Here is a 25,530-nt window from a genome sequence, read left to right as displayed (position 1 = left end):
CCTCAAAATCTGAAAGCATTGCTCTTCCATCTTCTGGTTTCCAATGTTGCTGCTGAGAATTCTGATGTCATTCCAAGTGTGGGTTCTTCATATGTGCCCTGTATTCTCCTCTCTGTGGAAGGCTTTCAGGTCCTCTCTTTATCCCTGTGTTCCGAAATTTCAAAATGACACACCATGGGGTATGGGTCTTTTCTCATTCTTTATGCTAGAAACATCACAGGCCCTTTCAATGTAGAAACAGTTGTCCTTCCACGCTGGGGAATTTTCTCCTATTACTTTGAGAACTTCCTTCCCTCTGCTTTGCCTGTTCTGTCTTTCTGGAACTCCTATTAGTCATATTTTGGATCTCTTGTATCAAGCCTCTAGGTTTCTTATCTTTTCTCTCCCATTTTCTCATCTTTTTATTTGTTTCTATTTTCTGAAAGACTCAACTTTATCTTCTAACTTTTCTCACTCTTCTTTTAAACATTTTTATATTTGCAATCATACTTTCAATTTCCAATAGGTCATTCTTCTTTTCCAAATATCTTTTTTGTCAGAGCCTTATCTAAAGGTGTTATAGCCTGAATTTTTGGATTTTTAAAAGCTGTCTTGTTTTTTCCTCCTTGCATGTTTCTTATTTCTTCTATGTACCTCTGCTCTGTTTGGCCTTTGTCTTAACTCTTTTTTTTTTTTTTTTTTTTTTTTTGAGAAGGAGTTTCGCTCTTGTTGCCCAGGCTGGAATGCAGTGGCACGATCTCGGCTCACCGTAACCTCCGCCTCCCAAGTTCAAGCAATTCTCCCACCTCAGCTTCCCGAGTAGCTGGGATTACAGGCATGTGCCACCACACCCAGCTGATTCTGTATTTTTAGTAGAGACGGGGTTTCTCCATGTTGGTCAGGCTGGTCTTGAACTCCCAACCTCAGGTTATCTGCCGACCTCAGCCTCCCAAAGTGCTGGAATTTCAGGCATGAGCCACCACGCCAGGTCATCTTTCCTCCTAAATTCTTTTCTCCTATTTGATAAACCCAGGCCATCCACCTACTTTTAGGAGTTAGAAGTATTCAGCAGCTCTGAGAGTGTGGAAAGGATCTGTCAAAGGTGGCCTCACAGTGAGGTGCTCAGGTGGGGGCCCAGGTATTTTGCTGGAGGACCCCCAATTGTCAGCATCTTTCTGTTGTTTCTCCCCTCCGAAGCATCTCACTCCTGGGCATGCACACTTCCACTCCCTCCCTGTTTTCACTTAAGTGGTCACTCCTGCTTTCGGTTACATCTGGTGACCCCATAGCCAGAGCTTCTCTGGTTTAAGGTCTCCAGAGATCTCCTGCTTGTGAGGAGAGGGTCACCTATAACTGCTTAGAATTCCAGCCAGTCTCCCATTTTTAAAGTTACCAGGTATATCCAATGCATGCCATGCCTTTCTGGGGTTCTGTAGCATAAATCAGCTTGCTTCTTGTTGGCTTTTTGTCCCAAAGGCATGTAGCTGTGTGGAGAAAGCTGAATCCTATGCCCTTAACACGGTCACCCATCCACTTAGCCAAATTTTTTTCTGTCTTTTTTTTCTTTTTACCTCTTTTGTCTACAAGCCACACTTATCCAAAATTCTGTTGACAACTCACATTTGCTATTATACCTCCTTCCATTCTCCTAGTTAGTCCCTGTGGGTTTATACCTTTTTATTCTTTCACTGTTATTCTAATGAGGTTTCTGTAGGAAGCAGAGTTAAATGCCTGTGTTTACTCCATCATGGTTATCTGTAAGTCTGAGGTGAATCTCAAAAATTCACTACACGATCAAACAAGAAGGGTACTCCTAAAGAAAAAGGAACAGTCAGAAGGAAAGTAAAGGGGAGTGAAAGAGCATGGTACAAATAAGTAACAGGAAACATTTGCAGTAGAAGAGCCTCAGTGAAGTAGCCTGAGCACTAGGGCAAAACAAGCCAGAGCGTGACTCTAGGCTCTGCTATGTAGTCGTCATATGACCCAGGATACGTTTCTTCCCTTCTCTGAGTATCTGTTTCACCACACTTACCTCCCTGGTGGCTGAAGCCCAAATGACATCATGAAAGCCCTAAAGTATTCTGAAACATAGCAATGATTACTGTAATCATAAATATTTCTGCAAAAGAATTGTTTTTAAAAAACAACCCATGCCAAATGAAAAAATTTAAATACAAAAGTTACAGTACCTGAAGTAACATGTCCTTGTGATTGGTCCTTTCTGTTAGATGTTTGATCACTTGCTCTTGATTGTGCAATTTTTTACTGCTTTCACTCAAAAGATTCTTGTAACGATTTTCCATTGCTTTCTCTCTTTCATTCACTTCATTGCGTAATTTTTCAACCTCATTTCTAAGATCCTACCAGAAGAAAATGAAAAAATGGAATTTACTTGACAAAAATTTCAATCTCTTATGTGTTTGACTTGCTAAATTACTGCTACAAGAGAGGAAGATAATAGATGTATTTAAGGCAATATACAAGTGTATATTTCCTTCTCACTTAAAATCTTACAAAAACCACTATAAGAATAATCTGAAATTTGGCAAAAGATTTACGAACAGATAATTTATCACAATATTATTTAAAATGCTGGAAAACCAGAAAGAAACTAGATAGTCAACAACAGAGAAATAATTATAGAGTATGGTATTTAAAAAACACACACCCACAATTATGAGTCAAAACAAACCAGAGTATTCAACTGTACAGATAATAAGATGCTCATTATTTTCTAAATGTTAATATAAATGTCATAAGGCTATGAGGTAACACATCAAAACAACAACAGTATATCTAAGTAGAGGAATTGTGGGTAATTTTCCATTGATTTTTACTTACTTATTTTTCTAAGTTTCCACAATTTCTATATAATCCTGTATTATCTTCACAATCAGGAAAAACACTGTCTTACTACCACTTACAAAGAATTTATAATAACATTTAAAAAGTTCATGTCATTCCCATGTTATAGAAAAAGGAAAAAAAACTGTATACAGAATGATTGTGACTACCTTTAAATATGTATACTATTTATAATACTGAAGCACTATTCATAATAGCAAAAGGCTGTAAACAATCCAAATGTCCACCAATAGAGGAATAAACTATGGTACATTCTCACAGTGGAGCACTCTTAAGCTATAAAGGAAAAGGAATGAGGACTCTCTCTCTATATATAAATATACTGCCCTAAAGTAATCTTCGGAATATTTTGTTAAATGTGTATGGCAGCAGCAGAGACCCAAGAGAAATAAGTATGGATAGCATACTGCCATTTATTTAACCATAAAACAAATTAAATCACTGCCTATAAGGTATAAGAGAGAATAAGGTAGAAGAGACAAAGACAGAGACTAGAACTCATTTTACAGATGTGTCATTGCAATCATTTAAATGTTTACACAATTATCTTCAAAATAAAATAAAAATCCCCTAAAACTGAAAAAATAGCAAGCAAACAAAAGAATCTAACTTTGTAACCAGTTAACTGGTTAACCCAACAAGACAGAAATTATTTCAATAACTTTGAAGCAGAATAATTTGTACATCCCTAGTGGGATATTTCTCTAAGTACAAAAGAGGTTGTAAAAAAATCTTAAACTGTTTTTAGTAATCATCTTATAAGTAATGATATTGGTAATGTTATTCTGAAACTGTGTGAGTATATATAACATATATATTTATTAAACAATTATTGTCATAAAATCCAAAACCTTAAGTAGAAAAGAAATACAAACATAAAAGAAGTTAAAACTTGTCACTCTAAATGTGAATTTGAAATATCAATATGAACTTCTATTTTCTGTTGTTTCCTTTCTTTCCCTAAAAAAGGTTAGAATCGGTGTCCTCCTTGGTATCCAGACTAGAGTCTCTAAATGCCTTTTCCTATAAAAAAAGAACAGGGTTCTTTAAAGCAGTGGTTCTAAAGTACAGTCCCTAGAACAGCACAATCAGTATAACCTGCATATATGCAAATATATTGCTGGTTCTGAGGATGGAAAGGGGACTCAGACCTAGAGATCAGGTAGGCTCTAGGAGCTGGAAACGGCAAGGAACTGACTCTCCTCTAGAGCCTTCAGGAAGAATGCAGCCCTGCCAACACCTTCATTTTAGTCCAGTGGGACCCATTTCAGACTTCTGACTTCTAGAATTGCAAGATAATAGATTTGTATTGTTAAGCCACCAAGTTTGTGGTAATTTGTTGAAGCAGCAATAGAAAGCTAATAATACAGTCACCATCGGAGGATTCTAGGGAACTTGTTTTGACTTTCCTGTATGAGCTGCACCTCAGGGTAACTAAATAGGTGATGAAAAACCAAGTTTCTCTTTATAGACGTATTCAGCTATAAAAGAAGGAATAATGAAATCAAATTATCACCATTTGCAAATGATCAATATCTAGTAACATCACAAAAAGAGGGACTATCAAATACTTGAAAGTACAAATGACCATTTATGATGTAATCTTGCCAAAAAATTTAACCTGAATTTGACCATGCATCTTATCTAAACTACCACTTTACTAGAAATAGAGTCAACAGAGAAATAAGTCAAATGACATTACAGAAACAGTCAGCAAAATCCATAATGTGAAAAACTCTAAAGAACAAATGACCCAACATATTCAACAAATAAATTACATGGGGTAAAAAAAAAAAAAGAGGGAAAACCTGCTTACTTATTAAACAATAAGCTAAAAAGTTGGCCTGTAATCTCAGCACTTTGGGAGACTGAGGCAGGCAGATCACTCGAGGTCAGGAGTTTGAGACCAGCTTGGCCAACATGGCGAAACCCTGTCTCTACAAAAAATACAAAAATGAGCAGGGTGTGGTGGCAACCCTGTCTCTACAAAAAAATACAAAATGGGCAGGGCATGGTGGCACATGCCAATCCCAGCTACTCGGGAGGCTGAGGCAGGAGAATCGCTTGAGCCCAAGAGGCAGAGGTTGCAGCGAGCCAAGATGGCGCCACCACACTCCAGCCTGAGCAATACAGCAAGACTCAGTTTAAAAAAAAAAGAAAGAAAAGGAAAGAAAGGGAAGAATGAACTCTGTAGAATCAGTCTGAATTCATGATCACACACACATACACACAGAACTGGAAAGATATATAGATGTTTGTATGCATGTGTCATACACATATTTCAGCTCTGTACACTGACAAATCCTAGAGGCAGTAACACTCCAGTAGTAATGAGGATACCCATCATTCACATCTTGGTTTCTAAATACCATTTTCCAATAAAAGAAACCAGTGTTTCTTGGGAAAATACTTGCTTCCAGGCCTGGAGCAGGGAAAATATAATACAAGATGAGCCCAGGAGATCTTGTGCTCCTAGAAAGCAAGGAATTGCTCAAAAAACAAAGAGTTATGTTGAAAAGGCACAGGAATCAATTTAAAGGAGCTCCCAATGGCCAAATATGGGTCACTTTGAACAATAAAATAAATAATGATAGTAATGGCTTATAACTTATAGAGTAAAACAACATCTGCAAGTCCATACTGATAGAAACAAATAACTAAATAATAAACAAATGCAGAAGGAGGAAGAGGACAGTTCTTCCTCATAGTAGACTTACAACTAATAAGAGTAGAAGAAAAGATAGAAAAAGAAAATAACAACTAGGTAAACACCACAGTAATAATTGTTGCACGTAAGAATCATCAATGAATGCAAGAATTCTTCAAAGCATAAAGAGAAACAGGATATTCATATAGTCTCAAAAGACCTCCCCACAAAATTAATTATAAAGGTAATAAAATACTGACTTTATAGTGAAGAAACCCAGAAGATTCCACTTTAACCAAGTGACTAGCACTAACCTAACCAATAATGACAGACTGACATTACGCACCTACAAATAAGATACACCAAGAAGAGCACGTCACTTCCATGCTATTCTTACCAAAAACACACAACCTCAATCTAATCATGAGAGTGTTGGGAGAAAAGCTGAGTATTGGGAGAAGCTGAAGCAGAGCTTGATATCTGACATAATGTAAAGAGTCTTGGAACATGCCCGGGGTCCAGGGTCTAAAACTCCTTATGGCCTTTGGAACACCAAGCTCTGTGCTGAAGGGTGGAAGGCTACCCTGATGCACCATAATCTAAGTCCAGGGCATAAAACCCCTCTTGGCTTGGACAGAATCCAGGAATCAGGGACTAAAACCCCTTGTGGCTCTGGAATGTGTCTAGACTTGCTGGCTCCTTGCTCCTTGCTCGCCAAGGATTAATTGTATCAAGTTAAAAGAACCTGCTCTCCATTATCTCAAGTAGCAGAACATGTTCCATATGCCGCAAAGGAAATGCTAAACCGTCACAGCTGTAGATCATGTACTTGCCCTTTCCCATATTCTCACCACCTGTTTCTTTGTTTGATCACCAATAAACAGTCTGGGCTTCCAGAGCTCCAGGCCTTCACAGCCTCCATACTTAGCGATGGCCCCCTGGTCCCACTTTCTCTTTCAAACTGTCTTTTCTCATTCCTTTGATTCCGACGGACTTCGTTGCCCCCACAACCTGCTGTTGGGTCTGATCACCCTAACATGAGAGAAACACCAGGCAGGCCCAAATTTAACAACATTTCACAAAATAACTGACCAGTCCTCTTCAAACCAGTCAAGGTCATAAAAGACAAAATCTGAGCAACTGTTCCATATTAGCCAAGTCTAAGCAGACATGACAATTCAATGTGGATCCTTCATGAGATCCTGAACCAGAAAAGGCTCACTCATGGGAAAACTGGCAGAATTCAAATAGAGTCTGTAGATTACTTCATAGTGTTGCATCAATGTTAATTTCCTGATACTGATAAGTATGCCACAGTTACGCAAAATGTTAACACTAGGGGATATATAGGAAGTCTCTATATTATTTTTGCCCCTTTCCTGTATGTTTAAAATTATTTCAAAATAAAAAGGTTTAAAAAAAAAAAAAGCATATCGACAGGTGTGGTGACTCACGCCTGTAATACCAACACTTTGGAAGCCCAAGGCAGGAGGATCACTTGAGCCCAGGAATTTGATACCAGCCTGGGCAACATGCATCACAAGACCCCATCTCTAAAATAAATAAATAAATAAATAAATAAATAAATAAATAAATAAAATGCAATGTATACACCTTGTTTGGATCACAATTTATCTTTTTTTAGAGACAAGGTCTTAACTATGTTGTCCAAGTTTATCTCAAATTCCTGGGCTCAAGCAATCCTCCCATCTCAGTCTCCCAAAGTGCTGGGATTACAGGCATGAGCCACCACAGCCATCCTTGGATCATGATTTAAACAAACTATTTCAAACAATTGCTTTTAATGAGACAATCAGGGAAATCTAAACATTTATTGGTTATTTGGTAATTTTAAGAGATTACTACCCTTTTGAAAGTGAAAATGGTACTTTTTAAAGCATACTGAAATACTGATAAAATAGTATGTCTGGGAATTGCTTAAAATAATTCAGTGTTAAAAAGGAGGGAATGAGGGGGAGGGCAGAGATGACACAAGATTAGCTCTGTTTACGATGGCTAATGCTGGGAGACAAACACACAGGGATTCAATATACTATTCTCTCTCCTTTTGTGGGTATTCTCAATTTTCCATAATGAGCAGGGTCTTTTTTTTTTAAGGTACTTATTAGAAACCTGCAAGAAGTATCAGAACACACGATTATAGACGATTTTTTTAAATTGTGTTATTCTTTTCTCAATTTTAAAATATTTCACACTAAGCAGACACTACATTCATAATTGGTAAAGTAACATTTTTTAAAATGCTTTAAAAATTGTTAATTTTTTTCTTGGGCAAAAGGATGATGATGAGATTGCCTTAAACCTTTACTCCAAACAGCCAGACTAAGAACTTATCATGAATTATAAATGTCAGTAAATAGAAATTCAATTTGGAGAAGGAAAGAAAGGGTTTTTCTTTTATTTTATTATACAAATGATACTAAAGCAACATTAACAGAATTCTAAAGCTAAAGAATAAAAACACTCCCCCAAAATACAGTCATGGCAATATATTAAACCATTTTCAAACAGTAGGTGGCTCCTTTCAGTTCTTGTCCATCTGCAGCCCTAATTTTTGTACAGTTTTAAGTTTGGTATGGACTTTACCCTATTTCACTTTACTCCATTATACTATGGCTTACAAAGAGCATAGAGCAATTAAATAATGATGACATAAAAGAACAATTAAATAACAAGAAAAGTTTAAGAGTATAAAGTCAAGAAAAGTTTTTTGCTTTGTTTCATTTAAAGTACAGAGATGAGAAAGGTCTAGAGAGCTGCTATAATATGGAGCTTCCAACTTGGCTCTGCTCATCCTTTTAGTCTAAAGGAAGGCGGGACAGGTGGTGAGGCCGTGCCTAAAGCAAAAGATACCACATGATCATACCACATGATTATATCACATGATCTTTATGCTTACCAATTTTAATGCATGTCTCTTAGGTCACTTAACTACTTTCCCACTGTCACCAACTGTTTGCTAGTACAGAAAATACAACAAAGAATAGCTGTGAGCATAAAACAAGTTTTTTTTCTAACTTCTGATTTGTTTTCTTAGGCTAAATCCCCAAAAGTAGAATTACTAGGGCAAAGGATAAGCATGTTTTCAGGATTCTTTCTATAAAGTGACAAACTTCCTTCCAAAAAAACAGTGGCAAAAATGCAATCACCAAGTGGGAGTTTTTTGTTTTACCACATCCTCACCAGCACTGATATTTTCTTAAATGTTTGCTAATTTAATTGGTATAAAAAGGTTCTTCACAAGTCTTTGAATTTGCATTCTTTGATTGCCAATCATGCTTCTATATATTTGACTATTGTTTGAATTTCTCCTTGTACAAATTGTCCTTGTGGGCCATGAATGAAAATAGTTTCAAGGAGAGTCATAATGCAAAGCTGATCTCTCAAGAATCACCCAAGGTGTACATACACAAACATACACACACAAGCTCATTTTCACCCTACATTACAAAATCTACCAAGGCAAGGTCTAGCTACCATACTAACGCTATTAGAGAAGAGGCTGATTATGAGGCTGATTATCATCATGTTTTTGCCTTCCTGATTGTGTTTTGCTGGCCAGTGACTGCTCAGAAACAGTCAATACCACCAGTGCCAGAAGAGCAACTGTGGCTAAAGAGTAGGTACTGAGTGGAGTAAGGCGGGTGCTGGGAACTCCCATACCTGAAAGTTCCTACACCTGGGAGCTCCCACATCTGAGTTCTATCAATAATAGAAGCTACTGTGTGTCAACAGCCTACCATTGTTCCAGGCAAGGAGCTAGACACTTTCATAATGACGTATTTACTCTTCACAACATAGGATGACCCACAAGGCCCCCACCAGCTGGCCTCTTCTCCTGTGGCTCTCCCCAACCAGTTCTTCTCCAGCAACCCTGGCTGTCTTGCCATTCCTCTTACACACCAGGTCAGAGCCCTTAAGCCTGCTGCTCTCTCTATCTGGAAAGTTCACCAGGTTGCTCCCTTACTTTCTTCAAGTGAGTGCTCAACCATCATCTTCTCAGACCAGTCTTCCCTGACCATCCACCCTATTCTCCATATTCCTTCCCTGCACCATTGTACCCCATGGTACCTCCTAATATAGTATTTAATTTATATGTGTATTTTGCTTACAGTTTTCCCACCAGAATGCAAATTCCGGCAGAGAGTTTTGTGTATTTTGTTGGCTGCTATATCTCCAGCACCTAGAATGGTACCTGGCACATGGCAGACACTGTGGCAGATTAAACATAGCCATAAATTATTTGACTTTCCTTCCATTAAGAGGTGTGGACTCTATGTTCCCCCTATTGAATCTGGGCAGCGTAGCACCTGCTGTGACCATGAGAATATGGCAGAAGTGATACTGTGTCAGTTTCTGTTCTTTCCAGCCATCCCCGACAAGGTACCAGACATGTGAGTGAAAAAATCGTGAACCCTCCAGCCCACCCCATCCACCAGCTGAAGACCATGAGTAACCTGGGCCACCTGGAGCAGAAAACCCAGCTATGCCCTGCCCAAGTCCTTGGCTCACAAACTCATGAGGTATAACGAAATGATTGTTGTTTTAAGATACCACATTTTGGGGTAATTTGTTATGCAGCAATAGATAACCAAGAAAGCACTCAATAAGCATCTGTTGGATGACTGAATGAATCAAGCAATGAGATGGATGGGACTACTCCCATTTTATGAATGAGGAAACAGGCTGAGACAGGTCATTTGCCTAAGATCACCATCACCAAGGGACAGCACCTGCCTTATTCCAGGTCTCTCTCATTCCGAATCTTCTCAGTTTGCCTCCACACCATGGTTTAGATCTCTTTTGCATGACTCACTAACGCAATGATCCCAATTCACTTAATGTACATCTAACACTCACTTTTAGAAATCTTCCCCTGAAAAATGCTGTGAAGAATACCTATAAAACCTGTGTTAAGCCAGACATTTAGGTACACCTTTAAATTCACAATAAATGTGTATGTCATCCTAGAAAGATCGTGCATACCCGTTAATTCTAAAAATGTTCATGTATCATGCTGAGTAAAGAGTGTGCACTTTTCCTGTGCACAGTAATTACAGGTCCACTTACCTCATTTCCGAGATTCAGTTTCCTCCTCTATACAAACAACTATCAGACCCATATTTTGATGTCTGGTTCAAGTTCCAGTGCATGTATATGTATTCAGCAACCATTTATTCCATTCTCCTTTTAATTTCCTTTTAATTTTTAATTCAGCTACCTAGGTTAAGAACGTCTTACATGGCTTAAGCGATAAGGGATACTAATGTGCCACATTTCTCCCACAAATCCCCTAACAGAGTTGACAACACGAAAATGACCTGTTACAGAATTCCACAAAGGACATGTAGTTCTGTCATTCCCCAAGATTAGGAGTTCTTAACCTAAGGACCATTGACTGGGCCAGGTATCCTATGCAAATTTGTGTGTGTGTACATTTGGGGTGGGGGGGTAGGTAGAGGGCCCACAGCATCATCAGGATCCTGGGGAAAGTTAGGATACCGAAGAGTATAGACCGCTTCTCTTATTTTACTCATTAGTTATGGAAACCACCATTTACTGAGAACCAGCTATGAACCACGCACAGGCCAAGGCATTTTTACATAAAATATCTCCAACCCTAATGACCGCCTACATGGTAAGTATTATTAATCCTGTTTTTACAGAAAGAGAACTAAGGCCCACAGAGGTTGAGAGATTTTCACAAAGCTTTACAAAAGCTCTAGTAAGTTCTAGTGCTGAAGTTCAAACCCCAGTCAGTGTGACCCCAAATTCTGTGCTTTTTCCACCCATATGTGCTATTGTTAATGCTAAAGGAAACATAAAACCACTCTGTGACATAGGCTTCCACTAGCCAATAATTCCAATACCTGAAATTAATTTATCATTTCTTAAGGACTTGGATTGATGGACTCTCTAGCCTGAGATTGAGGCCCTCCTACTAATGAATGGGGCAGAACCAAGCACCTTGAACCTCATGTGAAGAGCAGTCAAAGAAGGTTTAAAGTAAAATGACCATGGTGGGGTGGCAGGTTTGTGTGCGGAGGTGGCCCTGAAGAACAGTGGCTGCCATGGCAACACAAACGGCTGACAGGCTCATGCACTTGCCACCAGTGGGGTTCTAATAAATGTTCTGGGGAGGCATGGAGATGGCATGTCTTGCCTGAGAACAACAATCAGAACTGAAAATTGATCATCTTGGGTGGTTTTTCCAAACCTCCTTCGATATTCCTGGACTGTGAAAACAGACAGCCCTAGTTTTGAATCCTGCCTCTACTGCTAACTAGCAGTGTGACCAGACATGGATAACTTAAATCTTTCTGAGTGTTTCCTTTCCGGTAAATGAAGGTAATAATGCAAACTCCCAGGGTCCTTGGAGGGCTGGACGAGAGAATGCTCAATGGGTGCCCAGTATAGAAGCTAGTACAGAGCAAATAAGCCATCTCACCTCCCTCTGTCCCCACATACAACCCCCAGGCTGATCCTCACTACCCAGTTTCCTCACATGGTCATGGCATCACCACCACCACCCCCACCTCACCACAAGGTTCAGATCTTGCCCCTCCCTCTCACAGGCACCTTGTCATCCAACAGTTAACCCAGGTCTCAAGGTGCAGCACACCCTCAACATAGAACACCTAGGAGATGAAAAGCGAGGATTTCGTGCTTTTCACGGCCAAGAGTGTCCAAATCCTGCCCTGTCAATCACTCCTGTTATCCCCAGAGTTCTCAAAGGAGTTATACACAACAATAGCAGAATGGGAATCAAAGTACAATTCTGCAACAATCTCATATCCAGATAAGTGCTTTCTGATAAAATTAAGGGTTATGGGTAGTTGCTGTTGTTACTGTTTGGGAAAAGGGAGGGTGTATGCAGCTTAGGGAGCTACCCAAGTCCTCTTACTCAAGTAGAAGTAGAAGTGCACAAAGATGACTGATGAGGAAATGAGGGAGTCGGCCTGTCCAGCAAAGGCTAGGCCTGTCTAGGTCAGAGCAGGAAGGCAAAAGAATCTGGAACTTAGGTTCTTATAACTCACCCATTAACAAGGATGGCCCCCAAAATATCCTGAACTCGCATCACTCAGATTAGTAACTCCTCCTTCCTTAATTAGAAAGGAAGAAGGGTAGACGCTGCAGTACTCAGAAAAGTATTCCTTCCGCCAGACAGCTCCCCACCCCACATCCTACTGCCTCCGCCTTCCTCAGAACTCAGCTCCCAGCTAGTCAACTGCAACAGCTTCCTAACTGGTCTCGCTGCTTCTGGGTTCACGCCACCAAACCACATGTAGACCTCTGATCGTTACGTCTCTGCTTGGCATCCTTCAGTGACTCCAAGTTAACTGCAGAATGAAGCTACTCTACAAGGAGTCTACTCAAGGCTCCTACTACGGGGCTTCAGCTTACATTTCAGCTTTACCTGCAACCAGTCCCCTTCACCCAACCATTTAATTAACATACTTTCAGGCTCTCTGCCTGTATCTACCAGTCCCCTCCCCCTGGAAAAAGTATGAATTCCCTCCAGTTCCACCTAGAGAAAGCACACTATCCTTCAAGGCCCAATTCAAGTGCCACCTCTTCCACAAAGCCCAATTTGATTACTCAGGCCGTCAACAATCATCATAAAATACCACCTGACATTTTCTTCTACAAACTCTGTGACATTTAGGAGAGTGCTGGGCACTTTATCTATCACCTCATTCAACTCTCACAACCCTATGAAGCAGGGTACAGACATAGCTCATTTCATTGTGCTCTGCTCTACTGCACTTCACAGAGATTCTGTATTTTACAAACTGAAGGTCTGCAGCAACCCTGTATCAACCAAGTGTGTCAGCATCATTTTTCCAACAGCATGTGTTCATTTCATGTCTCTGTGTCGCCTTTTGGTAATTCTTGCAATATTTCAAACTTTTTCACTATTAGTATCTGTTATGGTGATCAGTGATCTTTGATATTCCTATTCCAATTGTTTAGCAGTGCCTCAAATCACACCCATATAAGACAGCAAACTTAACGGATAAAAGTGTGTTCTGAGTGCTCCACCAACTGGCCATTCCTCTGTCTCCCTCCCTCTCCTCAGGCCTCTCCATGCCCTAAGATACAAGAAAATTGAAATTAGACCAGTGAATAACCCCATGGTGGCCTCTAAGTGTTCAAGTGAAAGGAAGAGTCATGTGTCTCTCACTTTAAATCAAAAGCTAGAAATGATTAAGCTTAGTGAGGAAGGCATGTCAAAAGTCAATACAGCCAAAAGCTAGGCCTCTTGCACCAGTTAGCCAAATTGTGAATGCAAAGAAAAAGTTACTGAAGGAAATTAAAAGTGCTACTCCAGTGAACATATGAATGGTAAGAAAGCTAAACAGCCTTGCTGATGTGGAGAAAGTTGTGGTATGAACAGATCAAACCAGTCACAACATTCCCTTAAGCCAAAGTCTAATCCAGAGCAAAGCCTTAACTCTACTCAATTCTATGAGGGCTGAGAGAGGTGAAGAAGCTGCAAAAAGAAAAAAGAAAAATTGAAGCTAGCAGAGATTGGTTCCTGAGGTTTAAGGAAATAAGTCATCTAAGTAACATAAAAGTGCAAGGTAAAGTTACAAGTGCTGATGTAGAAGCTGCAGTAAGTTATCCAAGAGATCTAAGATAACTGATGGAGGTAGCTACACTAAACAACAGGTTTTCAATGCAGATGAAACAGCCTTACATTGGAAGGAGATGCCATCTAGGAGTTTCATAGCTAGAGTGGAGCAGTCAATGTCTGGCTTCAAAACTTCAAAGGACAGGGTGACTTCCTTATGAGGGGCTAATAAGGAAGGGGCTAATGCAGCTGGTAACTTTAACTGGAAGCCAGTGCTCACTTATGATTCCAGAACTCCTTAAAAATTATGCTACATCTACTCTATCTGTGCTCTACAATGGAGCAACAAAGCCTAAATGACAATACATCTGTTTAAAGCAAGGTTTACTGAATATTTCAAGCCCACTGTTGAGACCTACTGTTCAGAAACAAAGATTCCTTTTAAAATATTACTGCTTTTAAAATATTACCTGGTCATCCAAGAGCTCTGATGGAGATGTACAAGAAGATGAATGTTGTTTTCACGCCTGCTAACACAACATGCATTCTGCAACCCACAGATCAAGGAGTAATTTTAACTTTTCAAGTCTTTAAGAAATACATCTGTAAAGAGTGATTCCTCTGATGGATCTGGGCAAAGTAAACTGAAAAGCTTCCGGAAAGGATTCATTAGTCCAAATGCCCTTAAGAACATTTGTGATTCATAAAAAGGGTCAAAATACCAACATTACAGGAGTTTGGAAGAATCTGATTCCAACCCTCATGGATGACTTTGAGGGATTCAAGACTTCACTTCACTGCTAATATGGTGAAAATAGCAAGAGAACTAGAAGTGGAGTCTGAAGATGTGACTGAATTGAATCTCATGATGAGACTGCAATGCAATCTCATGATAAAGTTTGAACAAATATGGAATTACTTCTTATGAATGGGCAAAGAAAGTACTTTGTTGAAATGGAATCTTCTCCATCTCAAGATGCCGTGAACATTGTTGAAATGACAACAAAAGACTTAGAATATTATGTAAACTTGGTTGATAAAGCAGTAGCAGGGTTTGAGAGGACTGACTCCAGTTTTGAAAGAAGTTCTATTGTGGGTAAAATGCTACAAACAGCATCACATGCCATAGAGAAATATTTTGTGAAAGGAAGACTTCATCAAGGTGGCAAACTTCACTCTTGCAGCAACCACCATCCTGATCAGTCAGCAACCATTAACATTGAGGCAAGACCTTCCACCAACAACGATTACAACTAGCTAAAGGTTCTGACGATCATTAGTATTTTTGGCAGTAAAGTATTTTTAATTCAGGTATGTATGTTGTTATTTTAGACATAATGCTGTTGCACACATAATAGGCCACAGTATAGTATTAACATAACTTTTATATTCACTGGAAAACCAAAAAATTCATATGACTCACTTTATTCCAATCTCTAATATCTCCTGAGGGATGTCTATATTTTAATTATACCTATTTTACCAATCAGAAAACTGAAGTTCAGAGACTTCAAGCAACTTAACCAAAGTAACATAGGTAAAAAGTAGTGGAAGCAGGATTTGAAACCAGGTCTATCTATATTCTTTTTACTATGCCAGTGGTTTTACAAGCCAAACCCAAAAAGCTCTAGGATTAGGAATACCCAAACCTGATTGGATATCAGTATCCTCTAACTACATGTTCTTGGGCCTTCCTCTAGAAATTGACTCGGTAGCTTAGGGAAGAACACAGAAAATTATATTTGATTTCAATACAAAAAAACCACCATCCTAAGGAATCTGCAAAGCCCCCCTGGGTGCATCTGTTTTATTTGCTTCTGAACAAAGGGTTTACACAGGGGAAAAAAAAAAAAGAATCCTATCCTATACCAGACTACCGCCTTAATTTAAAGTCAGTGCTGCCACAGCAAGACCTGTATGATGATGTCAACTAATGGCCTCAATTTCTACACTAATGGGCAATTTTCCCTTAAGATTCACAGGTGCACTCCAGACCAGCACTGGGCTGAGAGCTGCCTCTGTATAGCAGGGCTCTCTTAGAGCAGACTGGCTGACTAAAAAAAAAAAAAAAAAAATTAACTGCATTGTTTGAAAAATAACATGTCCTAAAATCTTAGAATCACATTAGAAATGAAAGGCCAAGCCCTCACACTTCCTCCCCCAGCCTGCTAGTTTTGTTTTATCTCTGGCCAGATGGAGAATGAGAAGGTTCTCATCCATCAAATTTCCACCTTATCAGGTTTCACTGCAAGAAAGCTTGTCAAAGTGCTCAGTGGTTACCTGTAAATATACAAAGGAAATTTTTCCACAATCTTAATGAGGAATAGGTACTCTGTGATATAAGGAGAATTTCCAGAATTAGTAGGTGAGAGTGGTGTTCAAGTCACATTTTGTGGAGCCTCATTGCTCCTGGGGACTGTGGTGGAAACAGATGATGCAGGGAGGTGGGTGCCAGGCCTCCTACCTCACTTCACCCTGAGCAGCTCCACTTTTGTGTCTTCTCTCCATAACAGTTCATTCAAACAAACAATTCATATGCTGGAGGAAAAAAAACTTGGAGGCCACCACCATGAAACAGTCCTTGGCATAAAGAACTAACAAACATGTGCCTCACCTAACAGTATGGTACTAGCTGTGATGATTGCACAAGTTCTGAGCAAAGGGCTTGATGCAGCTTTCACCAGTTGCCCCCTCCTCCAGCCCCACTCACTGTTCCCCATGAGCCAGGCTCATTCATGGACCCCAAACCTTGGCATAGGGCTTCCTGCTACCAGGAATGCATTCCCACCTCCCATTCCCCCAGGCAAACAGCTACCTATCCTTCAAGTCTCAGCTCAAATCCACTTCCTCTGTGAAGCCTTCCCTCCCTTCTTTTCTAGCCTCTTAGCACAGTTCCATTCTCTGCGCTTCCAAAGCGCAGTCCATCCCACTATTAGGACTTATCACACTATATTTTAATTAGCTCTTTGTATGTCTATGCTATTTCTTCACTAGATTCCTTCAGAAACTGTGTATGATTTGATTCAGTCCTGGACTACTAGGGACCAGGACAGAGCCTGGCACAGAAATGATAAAATGAGAAGGTGACATAAGGGAAAGTCTCCCTGTTTGTGCCCCATGGAGATTATGGCAATTCCATATGAAAACTGTTGGGGACAGCCTTTTAAAGCAGCTTTAACAGCAGCCCCAGGTGCGAGCCACTGAGAATCTCCGGAGTTTCTCAATAGAAGAGTGCTCCGACTCCCCATCCTAGAGGGATCAATCAGCTGGAAAGGAAGAGACAAGCACTTTCTTCAGAGAGGTTACTGTTGATCAAGGAAGAAATTTATAGCTTTGGTGACTTGGCTGGTAAAAGGGAAGACAGCATTTATTAATCAACAGCATCTGGTAGATTCCAGCAGGTGATGATTTGTCATTCAAAGTCCTGAGCCAGTACCTGCCACACAATTAAAAGCAGGAAAACAGGACAGAAAAGAAGGAATCAGATACACTGAGCATCAACTTCTCTGTGCCAGGAACCATGGCAGGCATTTTCTCACACGTTACATTTTACTATTCATTTGTTTAATCCTAAAATAGATATAATCAACCCCATTTTAGGGGAGTGAACATAAGTTTAGCAAGTTTAAGCTGTTGGCTTAGAAGTTAAGCACTTGTAAGTGAAGCTGAGATTGCAACCCAAGTTGAGAACTATTTTCCGCTGTTCCAAAGATGGCCACTGAAATTGCTAAGTTTCTAGTGCCCCAGGCCAAGGCATCATCATCAAAATAGCTACCAATTATTGCTCATTTATGATGTGTCAAGTATTATGCTAAGTGTCACTCCCTCTCTCAGATAAACCTAACAACTAACCACTATCACTCTGATAAGAAATGGGCATACTATGCTTCAAAGAGGCAAATTTGCTGGTTCACAGTTCAACAACTAGTAAGTAATGGAGCCAGGACTCCAAACCAGTTTGACTCCAGTGTTTCTGCCTTCAGCCTCTCTCATAAGAAACTGGAATTTGCAAAGATAGTACTTCTTCCAACATAGGTCATTTAAACTGCACATTATTCTATAAAGATACCAACTCAAAATCTTCACACCTAATTCATATATATACACACACACACACACACACATATATATATATTTAGGGCAAGAGGAGAGCTTTGGCCCTTAGTAAAAAACATACTATCTCAGGTCTGTGGTCTTAGCCCTAACCAACCAGCCTGTAGAGACACTGTCTCCAAATGCCATGTTTTGATTCTGATTTACCAAAAGATGTTCTAAATGCTGTCACGATCTCATTTGGAGATATCCATCAATGAGCACATGTGAGAACTGGGAGGTTCAGGCTGAACTACCCTGAAATTAAACCCACTCCTGTCAAAGCACATGGGATTAGCCAGCTGGGTGACAGGTACAACTTTAATGAGATTTTTGGGCTTTAGCCAGCAAATGCATCCCCACAGAGCTAAGTGCCCAGGTACTGAAGCACACACTTGTCAGGGTAGCAGATGACAGGTCTCATAACAGATGAAAGCATTCTGAAACAGTCTGGGGAATACAACTAAGCCAATGTCTAATATATGTTGCTTATAAAGGAGAAGAAAAAAACCTTAGCTTGCTTCTCTCCCGCACCCACCCTGAGTAGAATACCAAGTACCTGAACCAGAGAGAGTGCACCTAAAATAAAGATTTCTCTCACCCTTCACCAAACACACACATTCATGCACGTGTGCACACTCACACACACTAAAAGGAGAGCCCAGGTCTCTGGCTCTGACAATGTATCAAATGAAGGCAAAGATGTGAGGATCCAAGCAGCATCCCTGTTACTAACCTCAAGAGTAGGCCACTTTAAACATCACAGCTGGGGCATAGACTTGGGAACAACAGGTTTTTTGTTTGTTTTTGCAAAGGTCTCCTGAATTTCCTTGAAGGGATACGGGCCCCTTTGGCAGCAAGGAGGTATACTACAATACAGGGGATCTATCTGTGATCCTCACTTTTTGACCTTCTTCATTGTAAATAAGATTCCCAAAGTAAAAACCAAAGCTTGTATTCACCAGAGCCTAACAATATTGTTACAAGTACTCCATAAATTTGTATTGAATAAACAAAAAACTGCAAATTACAACACATGCTGAGTCAACTGGCACTAGGTCACTGCAATCACAGGCAATTAAAACAAACAAACATGGAGAACTGACTCTCGGGGCTCAACTTCTCAGTGTTCATGCACAACCAGACACTGAATTCATAAGCCTCTGAACCAAGCTGAATTTTCAGTAAAAAATTGCCTCCCTACAAAATGCTAAAGAACAGGCACAATGAGACTGGCAATAAATGTTGTTGGCATGAGCAAAGGATGGTTTGATCACATCCAAGAATAATGATTGGCTTACCATCAAAATTCAAGGAATGCGACAAAAACCAGGACTGCTTGATCTGGATCCTGTATATAGGCTTTAGGTCAGGGCTCATCTGTAAAACAGAGCTGCAGCATTTCCAACTGATTTTGTAGTTCTTGTCCAAAAAAAGAGAATAATGGGAAACAGCTAGATATAGTCCCAGAAAACCTACTTACAAACTTACTGACTTGGATAACATTGATCTGCCCCATGCAGAATAGCTTTTGTTGAATGGGGTATTGTTGAAGACGCTATAAACTGCTCAAAGTACTCTTTATAATAGCCCACCAGAGGCAATTCTTTCCTTGGGCCTCAGTGCCAGCAAAAGCCGTCCTTTCACTTGACATGTTCCTCTTACAGACACTGGAGACCTTGTAACTGATTTTCTCTTTTTGCTTTCCCTGCCAGGAACTACCAGTTGAATTATAAGTCCCCCTCTTTAGCACTGTGAAGGATATCACAACATGTACTTTTTTTTTTTCCTGAGACAGAGTCTCCCTCTGTCACCCAGACTGGAGTGCAGTGGCACGATCTTGGCCCAATGAAACCTCTGCCTCCCAGGTTCAAGCGATTCTCCTGCCTCAGCCTCCCAAGTAGCTGGGACTACCCAAGTAGCTGGGTGCCACCACACCCAGCTAATTTTTTATTTTTAGTAGAGATAGGGTTTCACCATGTTGACCAGGCTGGTCTTGAACTCCTCACCTCAGGCAATCCACCCACCTCGGCCTCCCAAAGTGCTGGGATTACAGGCATGAGCCACCGTGCCCAGCCACAGTGTGCATTTTTATATACTCACTCTGGGTCAGGCGCAGTGGCTCACACCTATAATCCTAACACTTCAGGAGGCTGAGGTAGAAGGATTGCCTGAGGCCAGGAATTCAAGACCAGTCTGGGCAACATAGCAAAACCCTTTCTCTACAAAAATGTAACAAATTAGCCAGGTGTGGTAGTGCATGTCTATAGTCCTATCTCCTCGAGGCTGAGACAGGAGGATTACTTGAGCCTGAAGGTTTAGGCTGCAGTGAGCTAGGATCATGCCACTACACAACAGCCTGAGTGACAGAGTAAGACCCTGTCTCAAATGAATTAATTAAAATACTCATTCTGGTTCCATTTTGCCAGTCACTCTTATTTTTCCTTGACCCTAAAGCCTTTATTTTTAATTTCATTTAATCTTATGACTTTCTATAAACCTCTGCAAGTATTTTTGAAACACAAAAGGAACAAATTACAATGTTTACAGCTTCAATTAGCCAGAATACTTCAAGTTGGGTGTTCTTGAGAATGTATTATTCTGGTCTGTTGAAAAGCTGAAAATATACCAGTCTTCCTTTCTGCCAAAAGCACAGTATTCTCAACATAATTACTGATGGTTTGGCATAGCAACAGTGTAGTATCTTAGCAAAGTCCTGAAATTAGATAGAGTCCATAGACCTGAATCCATGTCACATACATATCACCATCTATGTAACGATGACCGAACAATGTAAATTCTGAGGCACAGATTAATCTGTAAAATGGGAAAAACATTTTCTACGCCCAAACCCAAGGCTGGGAGCATCACGTGGGCACACAGGCAATCTTTATAAACTGTAAAGTACAATCTACTCCTGAGGATCATACCTGCTTTATTTCTACCACTCTGAATAGCAACCAAAGAGACAATGAGGGTTGAGCTGAACGTGAATTGAGAACAAGACCTGTGTTTTGGATGTTGTTCTTATCAATGTTTTCTTTATCCTACCTGTGGGATGCAGCAAAGTTTGAGTAAACATGAAAGGGACCCAAAGGTGAATATCCTAGAGTCCTCATGGATGAAGCATTGAATATGCACCAAGTCAAGCCCTACAAGCCACAGCTGAGCACCCCCATTACAAAGAAACAGGTTCCTTTTCTTTTCCCCCATAACCCTGACCTCTCAGAGCCTGACTTATGTGTTAAGGAAAAGCCTTTTCTCCTCTTGTTTCCTGGCTTTCCCTCAGCAATCCATCCTCTAGACATCCCTCAGACTAGTCTTTCTAAACTGCAAATCTGATGCTGTCAGTCCTCTGACTGGCATACCCAACCCCTACTCCGCCCAGGGCCCCTTGCCTACACCTCAAATCCAGGTGCCCAGATTCTGCATCCAAGGCTCTCCACAAGCCAACATCTCTCAGGTTCATCTCCTGACACATCCCTACAGGAACCACCCTTCACTGCGGCCCCAAACTCTTCTTCCCCAAAATCACCATACCCTCTCCAACCTCTAAACCTTTGCCTTCTATACAAAACCCTCCTCTCCCTTGCCTATCTATTAACCTCTAGCTCAAACTTCAGAACCAGTTCAAAAGTTACTTTCCCCAGGAGCCTTCCCTGCTCCTGCAAGCCACTTCCTTTCTCTGTGCTCCTGTGGTAGTTTGTTCATGTCTCTATTATGGTATTTTCTCCTTGTCTGGTAGAGGACTTGCACAGTGTTCAACGTTGCTGAATGTATGAATGGATTCCTTTCTTTTGCCAGGACAGAAACATCACAAAAGGTCTAGGTTTTTCTGTTTCAATCCAAAAGCAACACCTGTAGCAGCTGGTGAGTGGGAGGCACTCCAGTTAAATAAGGAGCCTAGTTACCAGAAACAAGCTGGGAAGTTATGCAAGGCTAGTGTGTTATGCTCCACCTGTGCATTTATCCTAGCACCATAAGGCAAAGGCACCACCCCACCATGTTTCCTCAGACTCTGAGTAAGCCAGTACTCCCAAGACCTGGTGTAAAACAGTCATGTGAGATGCACACATCAAATTCTTAGAATATAAAAAAGTTAACTAGAGATACGACTGTGATGCAATATCTATACAAAAAGAAGGAAACCGTGGCCAAATCATCTTGTTGGAAACATGTATGTAACTTGATGTATAAAGGTAGTCATGATGAGATGCCAGGAAGCCTGAGTCACCGGCATGCTCACCTGAGGAAAGCATTTAGAGTATACAGCTACTTTTGGTCTGCCCAGTGCCTTGAAACAAAATACCACTTTCTCTGGGTACCTGCTCATCCCCTTCCAAACATGTGGTTCTAGGGGAGGCTGCCAATGATGTTATACACACACACACACACACACACACACACACACACACACACACACACACACCCTTCTGCCAAGGCACAATGAACATGTGACCCAAATTGGGGTTCTCAGTACATCACCCATCTGGCCATCCTGACAAGAAACCAGCCAGGGCAGCAAAGTGTGGGAGTCCTTCTTCTTCTTCTGCAATAAATTGGGAAGATGTGATCCCAACATGGCTGGCAATGAGTCCAACCTCTTGGAACTGGAGTATGGATGCAAAAAAAGAAGCCAGCTCTCAGAGAGTGAGTCTGGTCTTGGCAGTTTTCCAGTGCCCCTGTCCTTCCAGCAGTTTAGTTACACAAGGCAATCAAGTTCCCTTTCTGCCAAACTTAGTTCAAGCTAGGTTTCTATCACTCACAAGAAAGTCCTACCGACAGTATACTCACCCCAATCCCTGCCCTATTGCCATCACAGTCCCCTTCCATTCCTTGCCAAATACCTCCATATGAAGACGTATACATGTTATGCATTAATACATCTTTTTATCCACAGCAGCCCAAAATTCTTCTAGAAACACCAGAGTTTACATGAATAAGTAAATTACGAAACCAACAAATAATGTCTAACAACAGAGGTATGCCTAAGGAAATTACAGTATATATGCTTGATATTATACAGCCATCTCAAATGATTACAAAGACTAAGTTATGATATAAAAAACTACATATTATACATTATCTATGAGAGAGAGAGAGAGAGAGAGTGTGTGTGTGTGTGTGCGTGTGTGTGTGTGTCATCCCCTCATCCTCGGCCTTCCAAATTTTACCACACAAACATTATAATAGCAGTAGGGGACGGGGGATAATTTTTTTAAACTAAAAAAATTGTCATCTAATAGTGAAGGATATAAGAATTGATTATGAAACATGCAGCTGTATAAATGGACCCTCTGGCCAGCCTTTTCTTTACCTCATCTACATAAAGTCACACTACTCAAATCTGACCCCTCTCATTCTCAAGTGTCAGCCCCTCCTAGAAGATTTCCTTGACTACCGCTTCACACACGATCTTTTGCACTGAGTATAGGTTATATTAATTAGCTGTGGATTTTAAATTGTTTTGCGTTTTGTCTTGTATAGCATTTTCACCTCCCTTAGAAAAAGAAAACTTTCAGGAGTTACGTATTGTAATTCCATCAGTATCTAAACCAGATACATTGTGTGTTCAATAACACTGAATAAATATGAGAAACAGGTCTTTTAATAACACGCAATATACTACTGCACTCTAACATTGCTGGTGGCAGCATAAAATGGGCCAGCCTTTTGGACAAATAATTTGGCAACATGATTAACCAACCAGTATAAAATATTGGCCGGGTGCAGTGTCTCACACCTGTAATCCCGGCACTTTCAGAGGCCAAGATGCAAAGATCACTGGAGACCAGGAATTTGAGACCAGCCTGGGCAACACAGCCAGACCCTGTCTCCACAAAAAACAAAAATTAAATTAGCTGGGCATGGTGGCATTCACCAGAAGTCCCAGCTACACAGGAGGGTGAGGCAGTAGGATCCCTTGAGCCCAGGAGTTTGAGGCTGCAGTGAGTTATGAGCATGCCACCGCACTCCCGTCTAGGCAACAGTGTGAAACTCTGTCTCAAAAAATATGTATTTACATATATATACATATAGGCACTATCTGACCCAGTAATCTCACTCCTCAGGATCTAACCTAGGGATTTCAAGAGAAAATACCCTTATGTCGAAAGACGTTCATTGTGGCATTATTTAAATAGCCAAAATGTCCAACAAAGGAGATTATTAAGTAAATCATGTGAAATCTATTCAGTGAAAGAGTATGCATCAGCATTCAACATGATCGTTCTGGAGCCTACACCATGAGATGGTGCCTATGATAGACTAAGTGATCAAAGACAGAATGGTATTTAGAATCTGATTAGACCAAGAGCCCAGGTGCACCAGGACTGAATGGCAGTACAGAAAACAGAGTTACTTTGCTAGGGTAGTGGAATTATGGCTACCATTTTCTAATTTTTCCAGATTTCCTTTATGGACCCATTAATGTTTGTTAAAATTTTATTAAAATATACAAACATTTGCATTTCAATTCTTTCTTCAGTGTTAACATTGGGATTTCAACCTCTGGATCCTGGTGCCATCAGCAGCAGGCACCATAGAGCTAACCACTGGTACTCTTTTGAGTCCTCTACTCTAATGACTGCCTGGCCCAGGATCTCAGGCAGACAATTCAATTAACTTGCATGGCAATGATCACTCAGACCCAGACCCCCATCTTACCTGATTGAACCAAGGCTATGTTCTCAGGAGGGATTAAATTAAAAGACACAGAATATTTAAGTTTAAGCATAATTGAAATTTAATAAGCTTACCAAATTCAGAGAGGATTTTTAAACGCTAATACCCAATGCTAAATAGAGTACAGTCATAAAAAAGATCACCTAGAGAAACCTGGTATAATCTTTCTGTAGAACAATTTGAATTTATCTATACAACAGTCCTTAAAAAATTCATACTCTTTGGCCCAGTTATTATACCTCTATCAGGAATAATTGGTGAGGTGGGCATGGTGGCATGTGCCTATAATCCCAGCTACTCAGGAAACTGAGGTGGGAGGATCACTTGAGCCCAGGAGTTCAAGAACAGCCCAGGAAACAGAGTGAGACCCTATCTCAAAAAAAACAACAAAGGAAGAATCAGCAGATAAATATTTATGTACAAGGATGTTTGCTGCAGAAGTCATAAGGCAAAAAAAAAAAAAAAAAAGTAAAATCATCTAAACGCCGTTCAAAAAAGAACTAGTTAAATAAATTGTCATACATCCAAGTGATGAAATATTATGCTGGCACAAAAAAATTGTTTTTGAAGAACATTCATTACATGGCAACAAACCAGACAGAGAACATTAAACTTAAAAAAGCACGATACAAAACTGTATTTTCAATTTGATAACAACTCTGTGTGT

General features: G+C 40.3%; 1 protein-coding gene across 15 annotated transcripts in view; it reads right to left on the bottom strand.

Annotated features, from left to right (window-relative positions):
• The window catches only part of CDK5RAP2 (CDK5 regulatory subunit associated protein 2), a 191,452-nt gene that overhangs the window by 104,064 nt on the left and 61,858 nt on the right, over window positions 1-25,530 (bottom strand). For all 15 annotated transcript variants that reach the window (XR_013405629.1, XM_015116954.3, XM_028834907.2 and 12 more), the window contains one exon: window positions 2,169-2,339. Coding sequence is in view for 14 of the 15 variants with exons in the window: in XM_015116954.3 (XP_014972440.3) it covers window positions 2,169-2,339 (171 nt within the window). In the remaining variant the exon portion in view is untranslated. The remainder of the gene's footprint in view (window positions 1-2,168; window positions 2,340-25,530) is intronic.

This window comes from Macaca mulatta, chromosome 15 (genome assembly GCF_049350105.2).
Source record: "Macaca mulatta isolate MMU2019108-1 chromosome 15, T2T-MMU8v2.0, whole genome shotgun sequence".
Taxonomy (NCBI): Eukaryota; Metazoa; Chordata; class Mammalia; order Primates; family Cercopithecidae; genus Macaca; species Macaca mulatta.
Note: the sequence above shows the minus strand (reverse complement) of the source record. Positions and strands in the feature narration are given on the sequence as shown.